The sequence below is a fragment of the Impatiens glandulifera genome, chromosome 2 (genome assembly GCF_907164915.1).
Source record: "Impatiens glandulifera chromosome 2, dImpGla2.1, whole genome shotgun sequence".
Taxonomy (NCBI): Eukaryota; Viridiplantae; Streptophyta; class Magnoliopsida; order Ericales; family Balsaminaceae; genus Impatiens; species Impatiens glandulifera.
Window position 1 is genome coordinate 55081616 of NC_061863.1, and position 25578 is coordinate 55107193.

General features: G+C 33.7%; 3 protein-coding genes and 1 long non-coding RNA gene across 6 annotated transcripts; 2 read left to right on the forward strand and 2 right to left on the reverse strand.

Moving 5' to 3' along the window:
- Window positions 1-7207: 7207 nt before the first annotated feature.
- Window positions 7208-10757, forward strand: LOC124926662 (probable L-ascorbate peroxidase 6, chloroplastic/mitochondrial). Of its 2 annotated transcripts, none has more exons than XM_047466939.1 (11): window positions 7208-7466; window positions 7537-7659; window positions 7739-7960; window positions 8087-8174; window positions 8954-9021; window positions 9105-9191; window positions 9455-9529; window positions 9612-9689; window positions 9762-9866; window positions 10262-10339; window positions 10437-10757. In XM_047466939.1, the coding sequence occupies exons 1-11, from the start codon at window positions 7263-7265 to the stop codon at window positions 10587-10589; spliced, it is 1281 nt and encodes a 426-aa protein (XP_047322895.1). In that variant the 5' UTR covers window positions 7208-7262; the 3' UTR covers window positions 10590-10757. The 2 variants fall into 2 exon arrangements, with proteins under 2 accessions (XP_047322895.1, XP_047322894.1); XM_047466938.1 differs by having other exon boundaries at window positions 7210-7466; window positions 7534-7659.
- Window positions 10758-11258: 501 nt separating this feature from the next.
- On the reverse strand, window positions 11259-11789 carry LOC124924974 (pectinesterase inhibitor-like). Its single transcript, XM_047464955.1, has one exon. It carries the CDS (start codon window positions 11787-11789, stop codon window positions 11259-11261), a length of 531 nt encoding a protein of 176 aa, XP_047320911.1.
- Window positions 11790-12764: 975 nt separating this feature from the next.
- Window positions 12765-19129, forward strand: LOC124926663. The gene is made up of 4 exons (XR_007098347.1): window positions 12765-12866; window positions 12974-13074; window positions 16530-17056; window positions 17243-19129. It is a non-coding gene; the product is annotated as an uncharacterized LOC124926663 (long non-coding RNA).
- LOC124926660 (DNA glycosylase/AP lyase ROS1-like) lies at window positions 13011-24543 on the reverse strand. 2 transcript variants are annotated; one of them, XM_047466937.1, is made up of 19 exons: window positions 24248-24543; window positions 23151-24026; window positions 22767-23057; window positions 22602-22692; window positions 22029-22518; window positions 21872-21951; window positions 21713-21797; window positions 21536-21627; window positions 21395-21463; window positions 20978-21014; window positions 20813-20895; window positions 20264-20725; window positions 19986-20022; window positions 19848-19905; window positions 13921-14060; window positions 13778-13843; window positions 13585-13699; window positions 13468-13506; window positions 13011-13362 (listed from the first exon to the last, which is right to left on the reverse strand). In XM_047466937.1, the coding sequence occupies exons 1-19, from the start codon at window positions 24489-24491 to the stop codon at window positions 13241-13243; spliced, it is 3477 nt and encodes a 1158-aa protein (XP_047322893.1). In that variant the 5' UTR covers window positions 24492-24543; the 3' UTR covers window positions 13011-13240. The 2 variants fall into 2 exon arrangements, with proteins under 2 accessions (XP_047322893.1, XP_047322892.1); XM_047466936.1 differs by having other exon boundaries at window positions 23151-24047.
- Window positions 24544-25578: the final 1035 nt, after the last annotated feature.

Genomic DNA, 25578 nt, shown 5'->3' on the forward strand with positions numbered 1-25578 from the left:
TATATGATAAAATGGGTCCAAATACAGAGTCCTTATCTATCATTGTCCTTATTTGAAAACAAATTTCATCTAGATCTAGTTTGTAGATCTCTTAAGTTGTTTCATTTTATTCTCATATACCCTAATCGAATTTGTAGTCTTGATATTTTTTCTTTTGTTTGAAATTACATAATTATTTGAAAGTTATTATTAGTCTATAATGATCAAATATCATCGACAAGCTCTTATGCCTCTTAATTGCAGGTCAGACGTCATTGCTTATGAAAAATGGATTGATCTAAAAGAATGTGCAAGCATCAAATACTTTGGACCTGTAAGTATGCATATTGGTTCTAAATGATTTGATAAAAAAATGAAAACCAAAAGTCTCTAACTTATTTTTTTTTATGGGTTCATATTTACTATTTAGAAAACAAGCAAGTTACCCTTGTTACAACAACTAGAAGACCCAAGCAAGTTTTTTTGTTCGTGTTTTTCAGAAGTAATAATTTTGTTTGTTTATGTTTTTTATAATGAAGTATATTATTTATGTATTTGGAACATATAGGAAGCAGATTTGGTGTTGGTAGTATGAGTGCAAGTCAATGTCGAAATTGGGCTGTCTCATTCCCTGTAAAAAAAAAAATGGAAAAAAGAATTAGATGTCCTCATTTTTGTTTAAAAATTATGAAAAAAAAATATTTTTAATGAGATTTAAATCTATAACTAAATATTTTTTTATTTTTATTTTGTACAAGTATTATATTACACACTTTTAAAATATCTAATAAATTTAACTAAAATATTATTTTTTCTATTAAAAATAATTACACTTATATTCATAGTGTGAGATACAAACAACTTTTTTGGTGACAGACAATCTTATTAATAACTGATTTATCTGTTAATAACTGATTTATCACGATGAAATGATGTTGACTTTGCAAACTTTTCTTCTTTTATATATATATATATATATATATATATATATATATATATATATATATATATATATATATATATATATATATATATAGATATATATATATATATTTAAGAGTGCAAATACACAACTCTAAGTAAAATGAAATAGATTGATATTAAAGATACATGCCCTAATTAATGTTTAAAGTAATTTTTTTTGGCTCTTTATGTGACAAATCACTAAGATATTATTTACATTATATTTTCTAAGAGTATAACTTAATATTATTGTTAGATATGGATACTACATTTGCTAAGAGTATAGGTCATCATGATGGCTAGTAACTATAATTATTATATTTTTGAAGAAATTTTTAAGATTTTTGTTTTTGTTATAGTATGTTGTTGGGTGTAAATTTAGATGAGTTTTTAGATTTTAGATATTTTGATTGTAATTTTTTTTTTTTAAATTAAAGGAGAACTAGAATGATACCCCATAATCATGCCTGCCTCTTACTTAAACTCATATTGTTTTTAGATGAAATCGAATTCGTGACATTTTGGTTTCTTAAGTCAACTCGTACCACTGTACTACCTTGATGGAGTTAAAAATAAGAACGTTGGGTTAATCACGTAATCCGCAAACACACTTAACCAGACGAGCGAAATTTGTCGCTTGTCGAACTCAAACTCAGGACCTCAGGGAGGCAAGAGATATCCACCCCCATTAGGCTAGAAGAGTGTAGGTTTGGATACATTAATTCTTTATTTTTTTTAATAAGAAATAATGATTTAAAAATATGAGTTAGTTTTAATATATGTATTAGGATATTGAAAAGAGAACGGACAATATCACATGTTATTTAGGGTGACGGTAACATATAAAATATTTCTATGACGTTATGGGCGGTATTCGGTAGGCATTTAGTTTTTTATGGTGACGGTATGGTCCGTCGGCATATAGTTTCTTTATGGCGACGGTTTGGGCAGTTGGCATAAAATATTGTATAGTGACGGTACAAAAGTAGTCGGTATATGTTTTCAGAACAATAACGATAATAGCAATTCCGACAACCCGCGATTGGTCTTCTCATTATCGATATTATCTTAATCGACGATTTATGGTGCAATACCGACAATCTATAATGTTAATGACCTTTTTTCTTAGTATTATTTATATTTAAAAAAAAAACTTATTTGATGACAATAATTCTAAATAATAAACGTAACATCTATCTACTATCTTTAAAGTTTTCTAAGTATTTTAATAAGAATTTGGCTTATTAAGAGTTAGAAAAAAAAGTTTTAAAAGTTTTAATTATTTGTGTCATTCTTGATTAGTTAGATTTTCCTCTTCATCTAATATTTATAGTAATTTAAAACATTTTTAACAATTTGTGATATATTTTGTGCTATATAATTATAATTATTTGACAATTTCTAACCACCCAAAAAAATCAAAATTTGAAATTTAAAGTATTGTATTTTTATCTATTTTTAACCACCAACACACAATTTTGCAACACATTTAAACATTTTTGATGTTACCCTAATTTTAGTTATAAAAAGCCTTTAAATTATTACGAGGGTTCAACCAGTCGGTTAATTGGTTAAATGGTTCCGGCTAAGTCCGATTTTACCTCTTATTTTACAAACTGGTTAACCAACCAGTATTGGTATCGGTTTTACCGGTTTTAAAACTATTGGTTCTGGTCGGTTAACTAGTTTAACCGTGAACCAAAAATTCAATTTTTTTAATTAAGTATTAAACTTATTAAATGTTTTTTTTTTCAAAATCCTTGTTTTCGTTCGTGGTTGTCCATTTTTCACTAAGTGATTGCTTAGGGACCTTAGCGTACGTACGTACTAGGTGGTTTCCCTCTTGGTACTTTTATGTCATTCTCTATTTTTTTTTATCTATTTAAAAATATTTTATAATATATTATATTATTCTAACAATATAATATATTTCAAAATTATCCACTTGAAGCTAATAGCGATATAAATTAGATTTTTTAAAATAATTCTATACAAATTATAATTAAAAAAAATTAATATATATATATATATTATTAAATATTATTTATAATATATCTAATATTTAAAAAATAACTAATATAAATTGTTAGATAAAATTAGACCGGTTCAAATAAACCTAACTTAAATAAATCTTCCATGCAGGAACAAGAAACCGGACCGGACAAACAAAAGAACCGGCTAAGAAAATTAGCCGGTCAAGCTACTAAACCGACCAAGAATACTTGGAACATGATCGCACAAAGAAAGGATCGGCCAAAGCTTAAAACCGGAAACATCAAACAGCCGACCAGCCACAAGGCAAAAGAATAACCAGAAGAAGTCCGATTACATCACTCGTACCGGAAGCCATCCGGTTAAGTCAAATGACCGACCAATACAAGAAGACAATTCGGGTATCTGTTGAGAATGATACCAAAGGAACAGACTGAACACTTCCATATCTATACAAGTCTGAGGAAAGTCTGTAGGCTGTAGAAGATAGTCCTACAGGATCTTTCCACTTCGGGATAAGTCAGAAAGGAGATCTTCCAAGTACAGACAACTGCCTAACAGATAGTGTCTACATTGAGTAAAAGACAAACCTAGCAGGTTTGTCTTACACACTGGAAGAACAAACTGTCAGGTCTGAGGTTGACCGTCAGGTCTGAAAAGATGACCGCATGTACTGAATCATTGAATCACTGAACCTCTGCACCCCTGCTCAGCCAATCAGATTCAAGGTAGTGAAATATGACCGTTGGCATATTTCACCTATAAAAGGGGCAGTTGAAGAAGAGTAAATGAGACACACAGTGACACAAGTAACACAGACATACAGTGAGACAAGTGAGAAATTCTAAGAGCATTTATTCTACAAGTGATAAGACTGTGTTGTTCTAGAAAGCCTAAGTGCTAAAGTAAAAGTGTGTGTTTTACAATTTCGGTGTAAATTGTAAGAGTGTTATCGAGCAGGAAATAAGTCTCGATCGGATTGTACTTGTATTCCTTAGTGAATATCCTTCTCGCGGTTTCGAGAGAAAGGGGTGACGTAGGAGTTTTATCTCCGAACATCCATAAAATCTATTTTGTCATTTACTTTCTGCCGGTTCCATTATCTAACCGATCCGTACCACTATAACCTACTTAACTTTATATAAGCCGAATCACCAGGTTACCGAAACCGACCCACCATTCTCTTTAACCTTCATCATCCGAAACCGGTTCTGCCTATTATACAAGTGTGCTGCTTCAACTTGAAAGCAAACCTCTTCCGCACTTAAACCTAGTTCAAGGGTTTATGACAGGTTGTGTAGTATTGAAGCCCGGTGTTAATCTCTAACCGGATTAACCACCACCCTTCGAGTGAGAACCGCTAACCGGTCCAACCCCGGTCCTCCAGCGGCTACTTAGATCCTAACATAAATATATATGATTAAATTATTACCGATTTACCGGTTAAACCGTTAGAAAAGTAGTTCAATCGAAAACCGAACCGTTTGACCGGTAAAAAACGATTAACCGGAATCGTTAAAATCGGTTAACCAATAAACCGATAAAATGAAACCGATAAACTATCGGTTCGTTTAAGTTATCGGTTTTCCAATTTTTTCATAGCTCTAAAAATAATATATATATATATATATATTAGATTTGAACCATAGTTAAATAAAAACTATTATTATTTTATATTAAATAACTTTAACCTTAAAAACTTTTTTTTATTAAATAGACTGCCCTATAGTGAGTTGCCCTAACATGTGGGCTTACTCCAGACTAGGGCTGGTAATTTTGGACATGACACGAAAACACGATCCAGACCGAACTCGAAAAAATCAGGTTAAGGTCATGTATTTTTTTGTTTTGGTCAAAATCAGGTCGACCTGTTTAACTTGCTTAATAAACATGTCAAAATCGGGTCGACCTGACATAACCCAAAGTAGACCCGATAACCCGTTTATAAGTTTTTTTTTGTTGAGTTTTGTGTTATTATTTCTTATACACTCACTCATTTTCTTTTGTAATTTTTTTATAAGTGAATTTGTGATTTAACTTAATTTTTATTTTGTATTGATGTCATTTTAATTTAAAATAGAGAGATTTAAATTAATTACATCGGGTTTAATTCAAGTTGAGTTAGGTGTTCATGTCAAACACAAATAAACATGTCAGGTCTTAGATATTTTTTATCCGAATTATTAAACATGTTAAGTTTAAGTTAGAATCGTTCAACCCGTTAACCTGTCAATCCGAACTTGCCAACCTAAAATTTACCTAAATTGCCACCCTACTCCAGACCCGTCCCTAGAAGAGGCTGCGACTAATTTTTAAATATATTTTTGTGTTATTCATCATATTTTTGGCACTAAACATTATAAACAATTCAATTTGAAAGTTTCAGCTATATAATTGACCTATTGTAACAATCTTCACTTATATTTGTGACAAATTTGGACATTTTTTTGAAAACAAAAATCTGGAAGAGGTTGCAACTATATATTATATTTTTTTTATAATCTCAAAATACTATAAAAAATCAAAATTTGAATGTGGTTTTAAATTTTTTTAACCATTTATAATTAATCTCAATACATTTGAACAAATTTGTTGAGAAAAAATGGTTTTGGAGGACTTTTATTATCTTATAATAAGAACACAGCCTTTGTTTTTTTTCACAATTATTTATTTATGTTTTATTAAATATATGTATGTAATTAAATTTGATTTCATCTATCTTAATTAAGGTCAATTATAATTTGATTCGCGTTTTTCTATTTGAAAATGAGCAGAAATTATATTCGTGACACTAATAAACACTTACATATATAACATATTAATGTATTTATTTATTTGTAATGTTTTATAAGAGTTTTAAATTTTTTTTTTCTGGTAGAGTATTTGGTTGGAGAAAAATTGTGAACTTTCATTGATCGTAGTCGTCCGATATCTTTCATAATGCTATTATTATGATGTTTTCTGAAACATTTTGGAAAGTCGGTAGAGTCCGTCGGGGAGTTAATTGTTTTTTTCAAAAACTTACGAGCTCGATAACATATTGAGTAACGTTTTTCTATTTTCTTTTGATGTTATGCTTTTTCGATGTGATCAAACGATTTTTATCATTTTTAATATACATGAACCTTTTAAAAAAAATAAAAAAAAAATAATTTTTTAAAATATATATATTCAAAAAATTATTTTATTCAATATTATAAAATATATATATATATATATATATATATATGGACGTACTTAGGATTTCGAGTGTGGTGGGTTTGAAAAAAGTTTAAGGTGAACTTAAATAAATAACGGTAAAGTTTTGAATAAACGAGTAAATAAAAGTAAGTTTGATCATTTTTAATAATAAAATAAATAAAACATTGAATTATATTGATTTTTTTTTTTAAAATAAGAAGTAATGTCACATTTTAATCGTAATTTTTTTTATGTGTTTCCGCCCACCCGAGCCCTTACATAAATTCGTCTATATATATATATTATTTTTTGTAGAGAAGATAGTACGATCTCCAAAACCAAACATGGCAGAACGATAAATGCATTTCCCTATCTTATTTGCCTCGTTGCTAAGGATGATAATTTGAAACCGCCCCGCGAAAACTGAACCGAATTGTCTCGTTCAGGACGTTTTTTTCCTGAAACTTAACGGGGATGGGGCGAGAATGATATTTGTGTCCCCCGCCCCGCCTCGATTTCACCCCGATTCTGCCTCGAACACCATAAACTTAATTAAATGTATTAAATCACTCATATATTTATTTATTCACTATATTTTATAAGAGTAGTAAAGTTATTTCTTTATAATAATATAAAATTTTAATATATTACCATATATATTATATTAAAAAATTCGTTTATATAATTTTATTATTTATTTTTTTTTTAAAAAAAATTATTAACGGTGCCCCGCGGGATTCTCGGAAACAAAAAAAACCGAATGAGGCGGAAATGATATTAAAAAAATCTCTAAAATTAAAACGGGGCGTAAATGATAAATGCATTTTCTGTTCCGAACCGCCCATTACCATTTACTCGTTGTCGTCTCTAATCTTAATTAAAAAAATATTATAATAATTATATATATGCTTTTTTCCTGGAAAACACAGATAGATATATGTACTTTATTAAAAAACTTCGTAAAAAAATAAATCAAATAATCCCAATCCGACCGAGTGTACTACTATTGGACGAACCGGTGATGACCGGTCTAGTTATCCAAAGGAAGCATTGCCACGTAACTGAGAAGAATCTGAATTCTATCCGGTCGACGGACAAATATTAGCCAATCGAGCGGCTCAATCTCTCATACACGCGCGTTTCCACAAATGACAACCATCGGTGGCGCCGCCGCCTCCGCCGCCGCTCCTCGCCGCATCATCCCTCCGGCGACTGTAAAATGCAAATGTCTTCTTCTTCTGTCTTCTTCCTCCCACTCATTCTCCCTCCCTTCTCTATCCTCCCCTCCCGCTTCCTCTCTCAAACATCTCCGCTCAACTCCTTTTCTCCCTAATCTTTTCCATCATCAGCAGGTACTCTCCATTCATCCTTTCTAGTAATGCTGAACCATTTTTAATTCATATCTCTGATCAATTCCAGAAGAGGTCAGCCAATTTCACTACAGTTGCTTCTCCAAGATGCTTTGCTTCCGATGCCAATCAGTTAAAGAGAGCCAGAGAAGACATCAAAGAACTTCTCAAAGCTAAATTATGTCATCCTCTTTTTGTAAGTTCTCTGTTTGCTCTATCATTATCAAATACAAGAGGCTGACCATCTTTATCTTCAAATTTTGCATTAATAACAGGTACGATTAGGGTGGCATGATTCTGGTACATATAATAAGAATATAGAAGAGTGGCCAATAAGAGGTGGTGCTAATGGAAGTTTAAGGTTTGATGTTGAGCTCAAACATGGAGCTAATGCTGGTCTTGTAAATGCACTGAACATTCTCCAGCCTGTTAAGGACAAATATCCCGGAGTTACTTATGCTGATCTGTTCCAATTGGCTAGTGCTACCGCAATTCAGGTTAAATCTTGCAAATAGAGTTGGTATTAATTATAGGAAAAAGTATAACTGATATATAATATACTCTCAATTGTTAAAGAAACCAATCTACTTGGATGATACATGGAAACTGATTTCACATCATAGGAGGCAGGAGGACCCAAAATTCCAATGAAGTACGGTAGAGTTGACGTGATTGGAGCTGAGCAATGCCCAGAAGAAGGGAGGCTACCAGGTGAGGTCACTTGAGTCTTCAAGTTTATAGACCATTTTTTTTTGTTTCTTTAGTATAATCGGTCCAAATTATTTATTTTTTCTTGCAATATTTCCTCAAACAGATAGTTTTAGATACTAATTTTGTTTGCGGAAGATTTATGCTGTCTTCTTAGGATTAGTGAAAAATGCTTGACATGGTTAGGCCTCTCTTGCCTAAAACCCCCCACCCCACCCACATCTAACAAAAGAGAAAAAGAAAAGACTAGTAAGCACCCAACTAAATTTGTGACATTTTATTCTAAGTTCTAATAGCTAGTTGGCAGGCAATGGACAATTTTATCTTCCACATACCTTGTGGCTTGTGTCCCAACTGTTTGTAGTCAAGTTTTTCTTACCTTGTAAATTTGAGCATTTTTATAGTTATTTTTAAATGTTAAAGTTCGTAATTAAAAGAGTTGCCGTAAGTACAACTTCTAATAAATAAAAGCAATGTCTATTCCAATTATGTGACCCTAACGTTGTTCATTGAACAATTTATCCGTTACCCATCCATAGTAGCTCCATTGGTAAGAGTCTTGAACTAAGAGACTGAGATTTTGGTTCGATTCCCACTAAAATGCACATTCATGGAGGTGGGGCGTTGTGGTAGCCTCTAGGGAAAAAAATACCATGGTCTCCAAAAATTAAAATTAAAAGGAATTAGTATCTGATTTTCTGATCTCTTCATTCTTTATTTTATCTGTGTTATGTTCTGGTTTGATTTGATATTTACCTTTGGAGTTTCTATGTCATGATTAGATGCCGGTCCACCTTCTCCTGCATCTCATCTGCGTGATGTTTTCTACAGGATGGGATTGAGTGACAAGGTTAGAGTCTAAATGTGATAGATATATCTTTAGATGTCATCTGGGTTAGCATCTTTTCAATTAAATTCTTCTTCTTCTTTCAGGATATAGTTGCACTATCTGGTGGACACACCCTAGGAAGAGCTAGACCAGAACGGAGTGGTTGGGGAAAGCCTGAGACAACATATACGGTAGTTTATCAATTTCATGCTATATCAATGAAGATGGTTTCTTTCCATTGACATCATTGATATTTAAATGGGAACTTCTTAGTTGCTCTCTCTAGCAAGTTGTACTTTTGACTATGCTAAAAGAAAGTCTGCATGCAGTTGATTTCTTGAATCTCGCCTACTCCTTTTGGACTTTGCCTGTATTATTGATCCTATTTCCCTAGAACTGTTCTTTTGTTGGTTTCAATGCAATAATACAGATATCATGTTTCTCATGCTTACAGAAATATGGACCAGGAGCTCCAGGAGGACAATCTTGGACAGTTCAGTGGTTGAAGTTTGATAACTCGTATTTCAAGGTCTGAAATCTCAATGCATTAGGCACCATTAAAAGCCATTGAACCTTCCTGTTGTTAACTTTTAAATTGACCGATGATTCAGGATGTGAAAGAACGAAAGAATGAAGATCTGCTGGTTTTACCTACTGATGCTGCTATTTTTGAAGATCCATCTTTTAAGGTGATGTAGATTGGTGTTATTTATTGTCAGATATTTAGAAAAAGAAAGTCAATTAATTGAAACAAATTGTAGGTATATGCCGAGAAATATGCTGAAGACCAAGAAGCTTTCTTCAAGGACTATGCTGAATCCCATGCCAAACTAAGCAATCTTGGTGCCAAGTTCGACCCACCTGAGGTTTGTACATGTTATATACATCTTGATGTGTTCTTACATATTTTTAACCATAGTGGCCATTTCACATGTACAAACTTATCATCAACTAGTGGATAGCAAATGAAAAATTTGAGGAAGAAGATGAAAAAAGAGAATTGCAAAATGTATTTCTGAATGAATCAGATTGGTTACATGTCCTGCTTTATTTAGCAATTTCAAACTAAATCTAAGTAACTTCTGTGAAGAAACTAAAATTTAACTAGTAGCTAACACTTAACTGCCACTCTTCTACAAATTCCCTTCAGCGCCATAGTATAACTGTAATAAACTGACGTGACCTATTAATATCCATGTCTTTTCCTTTTTACGGTTCCATGTATCAAAATATATGAAATTCTGTGTGAATGGATGGCTAGGGTTTTGAGTTGGACGATAGCCCTCCTGCCCAACCGGAGTCAGAAAAGTTTGATGCTGCCAAATACTCATCCGGAAAGGTTTGTTTTGACAGAAAAATCATTATTATTTAACTAGATTTCCCTTTTAAAGTATGAATTGGTGTGAAGTGTTGGTTGTTGTTGGATTGCAATGCAGAGAGAGCTTTCAGAAAATATGAAGCAAAAGATTCGATCTGAGTATGAATCAATTGGGGGCAGTCCAGATAAGCCTCTAAAATCAAACTATTTTCTCAATATCATTATTATTATTGCTGTTCTGGCAGTTTTGACATATCTTCTTGGTAACTAAGTTTTCTGTAATATTTAACAGAAAAGCTGCTTCCGCAACGATGTATTAAGCGTTGCATTACTATTTTATCTGGTAACCAAGGTATCCCAAAAATGTGTTTTGAGGGAAAATTGGCATCTAAATTGCTATTCATTATTATGTTGATATATATGAGATAAATTGTTTGATGTATTTGTTTTTGAAAAAAAATATTTTTCTTTTTAGAAAAGCTTCTTTTGATGAAATATATAATTCAAGTGTAGAATCTTCACCTTTGAGTTTGAGGAGTAATGTCTAAATGATTCCTACTAAAAATAACCTCTTTTAAATGAGGATTATTACGGGGTTGTAAAGAAAAAAAAAATCCAATGAGGATTTTTTGATATATATTTATTGAGTTCAATGGTGAATTTAAAACTCAAATTTTACTATTATGATTTGTGGTGATCAAGAATCTAATTTTGATCTGACATTGAATTGATTTTGTGTTAGTTATGTTCTTCATTGTCATTGTACATATTTGAATCTTGTGATATTTCATAGCATATTTTCAATTGAATAAGCAACCAAATAAAATAAAATCTTTCATTTTCCATATAATTTTTTCCCTCTTCTACATCTCACAAACCATAGGAATTAAGATATGATATGATCATATACATGTAATGAAGATCACATTTTCATATATAATTAAAGTAGGTTCAAGATATTAATAGTAACCGTGGTAATCTTCACCAAGAAATTGCTTCTATCATTCATCTCCTTAAGTTCAGTTGGAACACTCAAACATTTTGAACCCGACTTCCTCATCTGATCAACGAGGCCTTCAACCACCTTGTAGTCTCCGCGCTTGAATGCCAAAGGGCCTTTCTCAGCCAATGGGTAATAGCTATCATTATACAAATGATAACAAACAGAAATGTAGCTCCAATGAGGATAATCCTTCGCTTCGTTTACTGCTTTAAACGAATAATCAAGAATGCTTTTACTATTCTCCTCTGCTTTCTCGGTCGATATCCTCCCTAGGGCGGTGAGATCAGCTGTGGCACTATGTGGATCTGAACTCAGCACTTGCAAGCACAAATCTTGATACTCTGTTTTCTTGCATGTGCTAGTAAGGAGAGGAGAAGAAGATGATGCATGATAATTGTATTGGATGGATATGGTTAGAGGTGTGATGGCTAGGAGAAAAAGGAAACCAATAGTTTGGTGGATTGCCATGATTTGGGTATGGTTTTGGAATGAGTTTGAGAAATGAAGGGTAGACCTTGGAATTATATATCAATAGCTAATAAATGCAAATTGGATTCTTAGTCAAGGATTTATTTCATTTTGAAATGTTATCTTTATCTTTATGAAAAATATATGATCCACATAATCCTCACTTCAATGTGCACGATTCTTAACACTTTAAGTTATCTATTATTGTTTGGAGATTGTATTAATATTTTGGGTTGTTTTGTCAAGAAACTTTCTTACACAAAGTTGTGATTAATAAATATTAATTTACTTAGATAAATATTAATGAATTATAATTAAAGAAATAGAGCCAGAAGATAATAACATGTGAAAGTCGAATTGTTTTTTTTAATCTTATTCTAATTTAAGGAATTGAAATTGAATCAATATATATTACTAACAAAAATTACAATTAAATTAATTAATGTTCCTAAAAAAACAAAAATCACTAGTTGAATCCTCATTTAAAACTTGATAATTAATCAAATTCATTAATTCACTCTAAAATTAATTAATTATTTTTTATGAAATTAAAAAAAAAAATTGTTTTATAAGAAAACGTAAATTATTTGAGATTTTTATAAAATAGTTTTTAAAATAATTTTTTATATTTAAAATTTAAATTTGTAGAAAATAAAAATGAAATAATTTGATTGTTAAAATAAATAAAAAAATACATAAGTTATTTTATAAACCTAAAAAAAATTGAAGATCAATCGAGTTCGAAGGGAAGAAGGCTTAAAATCGCCACGGCGGCAAACTTCGCGTCAATTACTCTACTGAGGTAGACATGAGTTTTGATTATCGTTTTTGATTAATATTGTCAGCTTGATGATACTATTGTTGATGTAAACGTTTTTGTTGTTTATATGTCATTGTTTGCGGAAATTTAGGAATTACATGATCAATGTAGTGATATGCCGTAGATAATTTGATTAACAACTTTAATTTGATCAGGGAAAAAACAAGACCAATTCCCCCCCAAAGAACATTCATCGACTCTAAAATGCTGTCCATTGATGGAGATCTGAGTCTGGCCATCTAAGCATTCTATAATAGGTTAGTTTTTCATGCTCTATTTGCAGAAAAAACAAAACAAGAAAGACCTGAGGGATGCCTTAGATCACTTGATTAACAGCTTTAATTTGATCTGACTGGTCTAACAGGGAAAGAGCAAAGATCAATGACCACAAAGAACATTCATTGACTCTAATATGCTGTCCATTGATGAAGATCCGAGTCTAACCATCCAAGCACTATATAATAGGTTAGTTTCTCATACACCTGATCTGAGGCACTATTTGTAGCAAAAACAAAACATAAAAGACCACCTGAGGATGTGTTACTCGATTTGTGTTTTCCATGGATGGTTTATCTACATTATTAGTAGCCAATTCTATACACTATTAGTAGCTGTATGGAATTAGAATGCTTTATTCATCCTGGTCGGTCTTGCCTTTAGTCCTAGATAGCTTGCTGGCTGGAAAGTGCATTCTGGCAATGAGCGGTCGCGGTGCACGTGTCTTCTTGTCAAACCCCCTCACACATACAAATCCTGCAAAGGCCATTCATTTATATTGTTTACTTTTCTTTCTTTTTGAGACTTACCATGAAAAGAACTTTGAGAAATAAAACCAAGCATCTGGGAAGATGTATTCACCTCTCCAGAAACACTGCTGAATGCTTTCTGTAGTTAGACCTGTGACAAAGAAATAGAGGAAATCCACATGAGATTCATAGATCAAAGATGTCATCCACTTTAACTTGCAAGTATTACCTTTAAAAATTGTAGAAATCGTGGTTCCAAAGTAAACTGTACGTCTAGGTAAATTCCATATCAAATCCCTTGGAATAATAATTGGGCTGAGACTGGAATCATGGTCAGCGAAAACCTGCACCAAGGATTTTACAGTTATAATCGTGATGCCAAATATAGTTTGAAGTAACCAAAGTGAATTCCTGTTATGCACCTCATTAACTTGAAAATATGTTCCATTAAGTGGAAAACTCCCTTGCATGGCTGTTCGACATGGTATCTGTATAATAATGATGATTCTGAGGATCAGATATGCTGTAATAAACACATATTAGTAGTTCATGTTTACAATCTTACCAACAGGGTCCCTCTAACTGTCTGCGTGTTTGCTTCTCTAATACTATTGCATGTGAAACATGTCATCTCATTGCACAATGTGCCAACTTCTTGGGATTTACATCTCCGTTCAGATGGTTGAATCGAATTTGGAGTTTCTCCTGTTCCAAAGATACATAAGAAGGTGATTAGGATATATACATACATAAATACATACATATATATATATTTATATATGTATATAATGATATTTTATGGAGTACCCATTTACTCATTATTTTATTTGTTCCAAGTGATTCTTTAGCCTGTGGGATGTCTGCTATAGAGATTAATTGTATGGAGACTCAGTTTAATTTTCTATAGATGATGCATATTTGATAAAATCTTAAAACATCTGATGAAGATGACAAAGATAGAGAAAAAGAAAGATATTTTCATATACGTATTTTAACAGTTAAACATAGTCATGCTCTGTAAAACAGTTTATTAAAAGTTGAGATGTTTCATTCTTTCAATGTCATCCCACTATTTTTCTTCATGCATTTCCAGATCTTTGATAGTAATATGTCCAAATATGTCTTGACTGTAGATATTTCATCTTATCATCTCCTAGAATGACCACATCATTAATATGAGTATCAATGTATAACCATATTGAATCTAACTTTTACTAAACCCTTTGTTCCATAGCCATATGAAACTTGTTTTAAACCCTTGTTCCATTGTCATACCATAGATAGAGACTTCTTTCAGCTTACAAATGTATTTATTCCATGTAGGGATCCAGCTTACATAAATTCCATTGTTTAGAAGCAGCTGACAAGGAAAAACGAATTCTAATAGCTTCAGCCATCTCAAGAAACTACGGAAAATTTGTTTTCTTTTTATAATAACCTTTTGCTATCACACAAAACCTCTAATTTTTTCTACTCATCCATCGATTGACCATTAAATTTCTACTCATGTTCACTGTACATCTTTATTAGAGGAATTATGTTTGGAGTTGAACGGTACACAACAATACATCTTTATCAGAGAGTAATTAGGTTGTAGTTGAACCGTACATCTGTGCATCTTTGTGGTCAGAGTAATTAGGTTGTAGTTGAACCATACATCTGTCCATCTATGTCGGGGTTATAGTTGAACCATACATTTGTCCATCTATGTCGCCAGAGTAATTAGGTTGTAGTTGAACCGTACATCTGTTCATCTTTGTCGTCAGAGTAATTAGGTTGTAGTTGAACCGTACATTTGTTCATCTTTGTCGTTAGAGTAATTAGGCTGTAGTTGAACCATACATATGTGCATCTTTGTTTTCAGAGTAATTAGGTTGTAGTTGAACCGTACATCTGTGCATGTGCATCTTTGTCGTCAGAGTAATTAGGCTGGAGTTGAACCGTACATCTGTGCATCTTTGTCGTCAGGGTAATTAGTTTGGAGTTGAACCGTACATCTGTGCATCTTTGTCGTCAGAGTAATTAGTTTGGAGTTGAACCGTACATCTGTGTGCATCTTTGTCGTCAGAGTAATTAGTTTGGAGCTGAACCGTATATCTGTGCATCTTTAACGTCATAGTATTTAGTTTGGAGTTGAACCGTACATCTGTGCATCTCTGTTGTCAGAGTAATTAGTTTGGAGTTGAACCGTACATCTGTGCATCTCTGTCGTCTGTGCATCTCTGTCGTCAGAGTAATTAGTTTGGAGTTGAACTGTACATCTGTGCATCTCTGTCGTCAGAGTAATTAGTTTGGAGTTGAACCGTACATCTGTGCATATCTGTCGTCAGAATAAAGTTTGGAGTTGAACCGTACATCTGTGCATCTCTGTCGTCAGGGTAATTAGTTTGGAGTTGAACCGTACATCTGTGCATCTCTGTCGTCAGAGTAATTAGTTTGGAGTTGAACCGTACATCTGTGCATCTCTGTCGTCAGAGTAATTAGTTTGGAGTTGAACCGTACATCTGTGCATCTCTGTCGTCAGAGTAATTAGTTTGGAGTTGAACCGTACATCTGTGCATCTTTGGAGTTGAACCATCTGTGCATCTTTGGAGTTGAACCGTACATCTGTGCATCTCTGTCGTCAGAGTAATTAGTTTGGAGTTGAACCGTACATCTGTGCATCTTTGGAGTTGAACCGTACATCTGTGCATCTTTGGAGTTGAACCGTATGTGCATCTTTGGAGTTGAACTGTACATCTGTGCATCTTTGTCTTTGTCAGAGTAATTATGTCGTACATCAGTAATTATGTTTGGAGTTGAAGTAATTATGTCAACTCGTACATCGGTGCATCTTTTGCATCTTTATCAGAGTCAGAGTAATTATGTTGGAATTCAGTTGAGCTTTATATCTTTATCATGTTGGAGTTGAGCAGTATAACTTCTCATTTATTATATTATGGCTTGGAAGACTATTTTTTATAGAAAGACTATTTTTTATAGAAAGAGAATTGATATATGACCTATTCGAAACTGCCACAAGCATGCTAATTGTGCATAATTATTAGGGGTAAAGCTGCCTATCTATGGGTCTGATAAATGTTTAGAAGTGTAATTCATCCCACAACTTTAAGCCTCGAGGCTTCCTCCCTTGGTCCAATATTTCTTCTTACCTCTCTCTCTTTCTGTCCTTAGACATGTGGATGTGGCTGTATAAACAAAAGATTCAATGATTTCCTATACTATATTCAATATCCAAGAACACTATCTATGCGCATCACATCTCCCAGAACTCCTTCTCACTCATGCTTCGATGTGGATGACACGTCTTGAAAACTGCATGAGGAAGCCTAGTTTGATTTTGGCTCCAAGCGAAGCTGAACTGTGCGACTCCAGCTCAAATTAATGGCGTTGCAACCAATGTGTCATATGATTAAGGGGTAATAGAGCTGTTGTTCTCTAATTCTATTAATTTGGAATCATAAGTATGAGAGCTTGTGAATTCGATAAATCCACATCAACAAATTTTGGTCACCCCACACTACCAAATCCCATTGATCTGGGAGAAGAAAGGAATCACCAAGAATGCAAGATACAACCATGGTGGAAACAGATAAGATCGACACAGAGGAAGGTTGCAAACAGAAGAAGTAGAAATGCAAGAAGTGGCTTGTTGAATTATCATTCCCGAAGTCTCGTTGCCTTCCCGGTAACCATTTACTGTAAGTGCTAAAGAGTAATTTGTTTTCTCAATAAAGACTTATTAATATTTATGTGAAAGTTATTTTGTCATTTCTTTTCTTTTCCTTGTACTAGTATTGCCTATAAATTAGAATGCATCACAAAATATATCAATCTTCTCCATCCATGGCCAATGTTGCCTCACAACGTACTCTTTGTCATTGTAGCCTCCAGATGCTCGTCTTGCTGGTTATTGCGCCGATGTTTTTCTTTTGTTTCCAAGTTTTGGATTTGCAAAAAGAAACCAAAAAACAGGTTTTTCCAGCTCTCCCACAACCCGGAACAAGAAATTGTGCCGTTTGTGACTGAAGTTTTAACAATTGAATTACATTCAATGTTATGCCTCTAGCAGATTTTTGCCCATGCAACATACTTTTCAGGGCTCAACTGTGCAGACCTTTTGTCATCGTCCCACATGATTGTCTCCAAAGACACTCTATTTTGTTGAATCAAAATCTTCAGGGTCTCTTCATTTAGGCTGAAATTTCACGCTTAGTTTGAAGGGGAGAGTTGAATGATCATACTAGGCATATTTGCATAGTCTATTTTGGAAGTTCTGGGACTTCGTGTTTGTCTCCAATGCCACTCTATTTTGTTGAATCAAGATTTTCCAGGTCTTCATTTAGGCTGAAATTTCCCAGTTAGATTGAAGGGGAGTGTTGAATACCACTTACTCCAAGTGGTTGGAGGTTGGTTGTCTCCTTAAGAAAGATCCGCTAATTTTCATCTAAAAAGTTGTTTTGTTGTTTATTTTCCTTGTCCTAGTATTTGATTAACATCACAAAATATATCTTTCTCTCTTCATTTTTCTAAGATTTCAAAGTAGAATCCACTATTTAAAAAAAAATATATTTCATATAAGTATTCTAAAGGGGTTCAGGTGTGAGACAGTCTAGGGGTTGAATTTCCCGCCCTATTTTTATAGGGGGCTATATAATCATGCATGTAATTACAATAAATGATGCATGTAATTTCAATAAATGATATGTAAAAGTTATACAAAGTACAAATAAATATATAAATGCAATTAACAATATAATTAATAAAGATTCATCACCATACTGATACTAAAAAGGTAATATCATTACTTTTACCTTTTACCAAAAGTCTATACTAATCCACATTACACAGTGAACATTTCATTAATGCGACTTTAGCTTCAGAGTTATTAAAAAATGGTTTCTTAGGTTCTCATTAAACAAAATGAGCTTTCACAAAAAATAGTAAAAAGTCAGCTTCACTGCCTACATCACCACCTCCTCCAAAGGTGAGGCGGCCGAGGACCTCCTAGGTGGCTTCCATTTAGAAGTCTGGATTTAATATGAACAAATCTCTCCCTTCTTGTTTACAAAAGGACTAATTTTGGAGCAATGTAAAAGGAATCGAGAAGGAAAAAACGGAAACATGGATGTTAGGTTACATAGCAAGAGCTACACCCTTCATGCAGCCAATCCTTGCCACATATCGGGAATTTCAGCATCCGATTTAAACGGAAATGTTTTTGCAGGCTTGTTCGAATGGAAAATGATAGAAGGTGGAATTGTTTGCATATGTTCAATCAAAACTACAAACAACGACCCTGTGCAAAAATGCATAATGGTGCAATGTTCCCATTTTACCATCAGGGGTACTCTTTAGTTACTTCAGATTCTATGAGGTGAAGCATAGGCCAAAGAGGAGAAGAGGTCGACAATATGCGTCTTGTGTTCTTCGGAAAGTTTTCGTGCTGCCACATTTTCAGAGGCCAAGTTGAAACATATAAGCTTGGGCAACAATATACTTTTCTCTACAATTCTCGCATTAGCTATGTCTTTTATTTTGATTTTCATGTTTTTTAGACTTTCATTTTGGAAAATGAAGCTTTTAAGGGGTGAGTAGTGTAACATGTGTTAGAGTTGGGGTTAATAGAGGAGAAATGTTCTATACAAATGCAAAGTAGTGCACGAAGTATTAGTTAGGATATAAATGAGTACACAAGTTATAATTACTGACACTAGGCTTGTATAGGTTTTTATGTATGAAATGATATTGAATGAAAAGTTAGTTTACACCAATTCTCTTTATCCCTAATTCTCTCATTTAGGGTTTGGAATTGTAACACAATGCCATTCCTGCATGATTGACAGTTAGAAGGTACAAAGGATCAACATTGTATGCACTGTGTTTCTTCCATCATCACTGCAATCAATTGCTAATCCCAAACGCTTTGGTACCATGGTGAAGTCTTAAAGCGTGTGAAGGTGGAGATGAGAAGGAGAGAAGACAAAGATAGAGAAAAGAAAGATATTTTCATGTGTTTTAACATTAAAACAGAGTATTTATACTAGAGCCAAGCTAGCACAATTCTGTAAAACAGTTTACTAAAACTGTCTCATCTTTTTCTCTTTGAAAAAAAAAGAGTTTAAACTATTTATCTATTAATCTTCTAGAAAATCTTGTCCACCTCAGATATTATATTTGCAATATTTTGCCTGTAATGTTTTTTACATTTTAAAAGTATAACACAGGTATTTTATGAGGTTTAGTATGAAGTGGTTTGAATCTTGAGCTGAAAGGTATTCATCATCTAAACACAGGTTGCTGTGCCACAGTATGCCCTCTTGCACTGTTCTGTAACTTGAATCTAAGCCCTACAACCTCAGTCCTTCACTAACTTTTAAGTCCATCAGGACAACTGACCAAAGTTTGATCCCCATTGAATAGAGAAATTGAGATTCACATGCATGGACAAGGTTTTATAGATTGGAGAAAATAAATCATTGTGTTCTTTACCTGGTGTCCATATAGCTAGGAGATAAGGGCTTGGGTCATCAGGCTCCCGTCTGTCCATCTGCATTTTTTCATCTCGTTTACTCCATTATAACAAAACCAACATAATAAGTTAGAAAATTCAGTGTAATTAGAACAAACCCCATCCAGCAGACAGTGTGAATCTGGAAGCTCATACCTGCATAAAGGGAAAGGGAAAAAAAGGTTGATTGCAACATTTCATATCCTGGTAGAAATTAGTGTTAACAACTATGGTTAATCTTTTTTGTTCATTTATGCTTTCTCTTTGTTTATTATGGATGAAGATGACATGGCTATAATATCTGAAACTGTAATAATCATAACAAACCCAGTTGGTATGAAAAAAACAAAAAAAAATCAGTTGACAACTGTGGTAAAGTATGAAAATGCCTACTTACACTAGGTGTTCTGTCCTTAGTTGGCTCACGTTCTTAAGCTTAGGGATGGGTATTGAAGCAGCCTCTGCCGTCAAAGCTACTAAAGCCTTTGACATATTACTATCCTGAAGCTCCATATTCTGTTGTATAAAGTTTTGTATATTTTGAGTAAATTCTTCCACATTCAATCTTATGGTTGGAATTTCCTCTGGGCCATCGCAGAATGAATCTTCAATATCAATTTCTGTTAATTCTGATTCTGGTGTAAATGGTACTTCAACTATGGGCTCGGGTAATTCAACATGCGGTTCACTAGAGTCATTCTGTGGCTCTTCTTGGAGTAGTTCACTAGTGTCATTCTGTGGCTCTTCTTGGAGTAGTTGTATCAATTGAATGTCCTCCACAGGGAACTGGTCAGGCACTTCATTTCCAGTTCGACTGGCTAAACCTTTCTCCTCTGATGCTGGAAGGGAAAACCGTGCACTGCACAATCATCATCCGTCTATCAATAAACATCAATTGTATGATGAAGTCAGTACAATATGTGATTTTTGTTTTTTCTCAAATGACCTTGAAAATGCACTCGCAAAATGTCTGCATTCACCCCTCAATGGACATGCATTGCAGTTAGGTTTGCTTTTTGTACAGAAAACCTGCAAATGAGCATTCCTATTAGTCTCTTTGCATATTTGATTATCCAGGGGAACACTATATTCCATGAAGATTGATTTATACCTTTCCGAACGTAATCATTTGGTAATGTAGCTCATATCTGTAATTAATACAAATTCAGATAATGACTTTATAGCAGATTATTGTTTCTTGCAGTTCAATGAAAGGTACTTCTCCCTTAAGAGCATGAACATAGAAGAAGTAGAGTAAACCCATAAATAAGTCTTTGAAATCCGCACTTCAACGTAAACCATTTCAATATGAACCATTTTTAAACGGAAATTTTATTCGACCCTTGGTCTCATCTAACACCTATTTAGGGAAATGAGGTTTTTCTTTTATGTTAAGTAGGTACTTGGCGTGTGCAATAAGCAAAAAATGATCCTAGAGTTTGAAAACAAATTCTCTTTTAAAAAAATCTCGTTTGAAAGGGTTCATATCAAAACTGTTTCTGGGCGGATATCAAAAGGATATACATACAATGTTCTTTGATCCAGCTTGCAAAGTCTCGGCCAGAGGTATCTTTGAATGGACTCTAATATAGGGTACCTGTGCAGGAAGTGCATAAGCTTTTCTTCTTCTAGATGAACAAATATGATAAGTGTACAACTAGTTACTTACTGTTGTAGAAGATGCAATTGAAGAGACTCGGGCAATGGTTGAAGAGGTACCCACCCTAATCTAACAGCTATGCGTCCGACATTTGTATCAACCTTATTGAAGGTGTAGAAAGAATAGGAAAAAAGTTATAGTTTCCATCTTTTTGAAACTAACTTCAGTAGAGAACTGTGCTTTTACCGGAAAGGCAAGATGATGAAGTGTAAGAAGCCGCACACACTCTACGCTTTTAAGCCCCAATCCTCTTATGCTCAGCAAATACTCTCTACAAGGATAATTAAAGAATTTTATTTTTCTTGAAGTATTTTCCTTTGAAGTATCATTCGGTGATGGGCTTACTTTGCTTTGTCAGGTGGGACATCTCTTAACCATTCAAGATCAATGTTCCCTTGCTCTTCAATCACACGATTCAGAAAATTCTGCAAGCAAACAAGGTTTTTTATTTTATTTTTTATAATGAACTAATTATAATCTTGATTTGAAAATTTGAATTGACCTGGATTCTCTCTGCCAGCCTATTGTTCATTCCTCGTTCTCGAATAGTGTATGCTATTTCCTTAACATCTGCACGGCGGACTGCTTCCCAGTCCAGCGAGTCCATTGTACTTGATGATCTTTCTTCTTTTCTTTCTCTTTGTGCTTCTTTTCTTAAGATTCCCCAGTCATTAATTTCTTTCTGTTTTCCCTTTCCAGGTCTACCTTTCATAGTATTTGATTTTCTCAAGTTACTTCCACTATCTGGTTTACCTGAGATTGAATCTTGGTGCTTCATGTCTGGCATTGGAATGAACAATCGATCTGCATTCGGGTTTTCATGCAAGCATGATTCTATTCTTTCATTGCAGGATGATGATGGATTCAATTCCTTTTCATGGCATTTGATGGGTGCTTCATTATCTGGTTCTTGGACTATGGGAATTGTCTCTTCAGTTTTTGGTCCATTTGAATTAAGGGGAAACCTTGCAGCAAGAGACATAAAGGCAGAACTGTACAGAAGAAAGGAAGTGAATAATTTTGTTATTTGAATTCATAAAAAATAAATAAAGAAAAAGTAGAAGCTTAAGATGACCTAGAGAGATGATCCGAAACATTCTGCGTTAGGAAGACTCCCGCCACCGAGTCCATAACAGATCCTTTCCATGGAGAAAACCTTCTATCTCCTGCAAATACATGTAAAATAATAGAATTTAGATCTTGAAGCATAGAAAAAGTTATTATATAAGTGAAAATGAACCTTGGACAAGGTGCATGCGGGCAATGAATGAGTCGGCTCTCCCCTTGAAGACACGTCGTTCATCTTCCCAATTATTTTGTACGTTCTCCTCCCCGTCAATTCCTGCATTATTGATATCTTCCAACAGAAGCTTCCAGACCCTATTCGTCTCTTCATCTAGGTTTACTTTAGGTCTTTGAGGTGTCTTCACATTTCTTTGCTGGTAAACAACTAGTTTCTTTTGTTTATCATCTTGTAAATTATGAGCTTGTTTCTCCTCATTTATATTTAGACCTTTTAGCATATCAGCAACTGTATCAACATGGAATTGTTAAAAGGTAGTGAATATCAATCAACTCCCTTTGCATATAAAGAAGTGAATAACTACTATATTAATGTTTTTACCTTCATCAACCTTGACATTGTGAAACATTGGAAAAATAGTTTTGTTCCCAACTTGCAGATGCTTACTTGACGCTGCTGTGTTTCGAACTCTTTGAGTTCTCTTTCTCTTTTTGAAGATTGAAAGATACTCGTGCTGCAAGTAGGGAACCTCAGCCTTAACTGTGCTGGTTGTTTTGGTAAGATAATGCATTCTCTTATGTCCCCTTCCATTGCTGGTGCCGTTTTGATTGGTATTCCCATGTTTATCATGTGTTTTATTTGAGAATATGATGTGGCATTTTCCTCTTTCCTGCTGCTTATTTTGAACGAGAGGATCCAATGCCTTTTTATCTGATTGATCATTTATTCCTGAAGCTGCAGTGATGAAATCTTGTCTATTTTTAGGCACTTTGCTGCTCACTAGACGTACTGAGTTGTAAATTTCTCCTGCCAGGTTTGTCTTTTTCTCAATAGTTATTTTTATTTTACCTGAGGTTGTTCCATCATCTTCTTGTTCTTGTGATTCAGCCTCGAAATCTAGTTTTCTTCTGCATGATTTTTCTGTTGTTTTGTTGTCTTTTCCATTTCGACGAACATATTTTCTTTTTGGGCGAGCAGCCGCTGGCTTAGGGGTAACTGGGCTTGGAGTACTTTTTTTTTGTGACTGGCCTTCTTTAACCACCTTGGGCCTGTGCTTTTTTTTCTTTGGCTTCTGTTGAGGAGGAGCTTCTTTACCCACCTGTTGTTGTTCAGGTATTGCTGTCTCTTTTATTATTCCTTCACCAATGTCCAGACTTTGCACATGTACAGGCTTGTTTCCTGGTTTCTTATGTTGAGCTGGTGTTACTGGTTCCATATTGGTGGAGGAATCTATATCTTGTATTCCAAATGACAAATCTGGACGTCCACAAGCAAATACTGCAGAAAGTAAAGAATTTGAAATAACATCCATTCTTGATCATGATCAAATTACATATCAGAGGAAAGATTTGAAATAACTTCCATATTTGTTTTTTTGTAGTCTAATTTTTTACTTAATTGATATAGAGATGTAGTAGATTTTTCTGGATATGAAATTTTTTTTATGCAATTTTTGAAGATTGTTTGTAATTACTTACAATGTGGTGTGTCTGTTGTTGCTCCTCTGCTGTGCTCCTCTTTTGTTCTTGGTGAAAACCCAGCTGCCGGTGGGGATTTAGTTCTCTCTCCTCCTCCTCCTTCTTCTTCTTCTCCATTCAATTTAACTTGGTCTAACTGATTTTCATGGCCATCTCTGCAGATCAGGTGTGGTATTGGGTTGAGATGTTCCGTTTCTGGGGATGAAGAAGAGCTCTTCTTCCTCTCCTCTATTGTACCATCCATCTTCAGAATGCTGAAACAGGTAATAATATTGCTATTTGAACTCTGATCACTAATTAACTGTAGACTCCAAGTTGCTGTAGAAGAACCAAACTATCTGATACATATAAAAAAAAAATATTTAGCATAGTGCAAAACAAGTTATGTCTCGATACTTGGTCATTCGAGCTTTTATATAAGTACCATTTAACAAAAATGTTACAAAAATATTAATTTATACAGGGAAGAGTTTTAAGCAAACATATGGAAGTCATTTTATTGATGATGATGATGTCTGTTTCTTGATTACAAAATGGTTATTATGTTAATGTGTATAATAGCTAGAAAAAAAAAGAAGGAAAAAACTTACATGAAACAGCAATGACTAGAAGTTAGGGTTTTTTTGCTCATCAGGGTAATAGAGAATTGGGTCTCTCTCTAACTAGTGAAATTATAACAGTGATTATTATTAAGATTCTTCTTCATCATCATCATCTTCTTGTAGCCGACTGACACAGATGTCATCCTTCTTCCAATGACTCATCTAACTGAGATGTTGACACGCAACACAGTTAGCTGTAAACCTTTTCTATTTTAATCTTTCCCATGAATCAGTCATGTACATGCATTTACTTTTTGTTTTTTTCTTACATTTAATATATTTTGCTTAATAAGTTTTGAATCATCTCTTCATTTGTCCAATAAAGTTCACGGATTCGATTCTCTCCTCGTAAACCTCCAACAACCAACCGTTGGTTGGCTCGTGTTAAATTCTTAATATTATATTATATTATATTATATTAAATTAAGTTTGTTTTTTTCTAATCATGTGATCTATGTTCATCATATTATACAAGAAGGCTTCAAATTGAATTATCTCGTAAATGTCTATTTTGAGAGTAGTTTATATATAAAAAAAATCAGTCTCATTGATCTTTCTTGAAAAAATTTATGTGGGTATTGGAGTATTATTCACTGATGAATTCTTATTTATGATGGATGCATGCAAACATGCATAATTATTGTGAGTCGTTGTCATATTATTTTAAGGAGGTGGAGATGACTTTATTGTATGTTTTTATATTGTCACATTGTTGCAAATATATGAAGT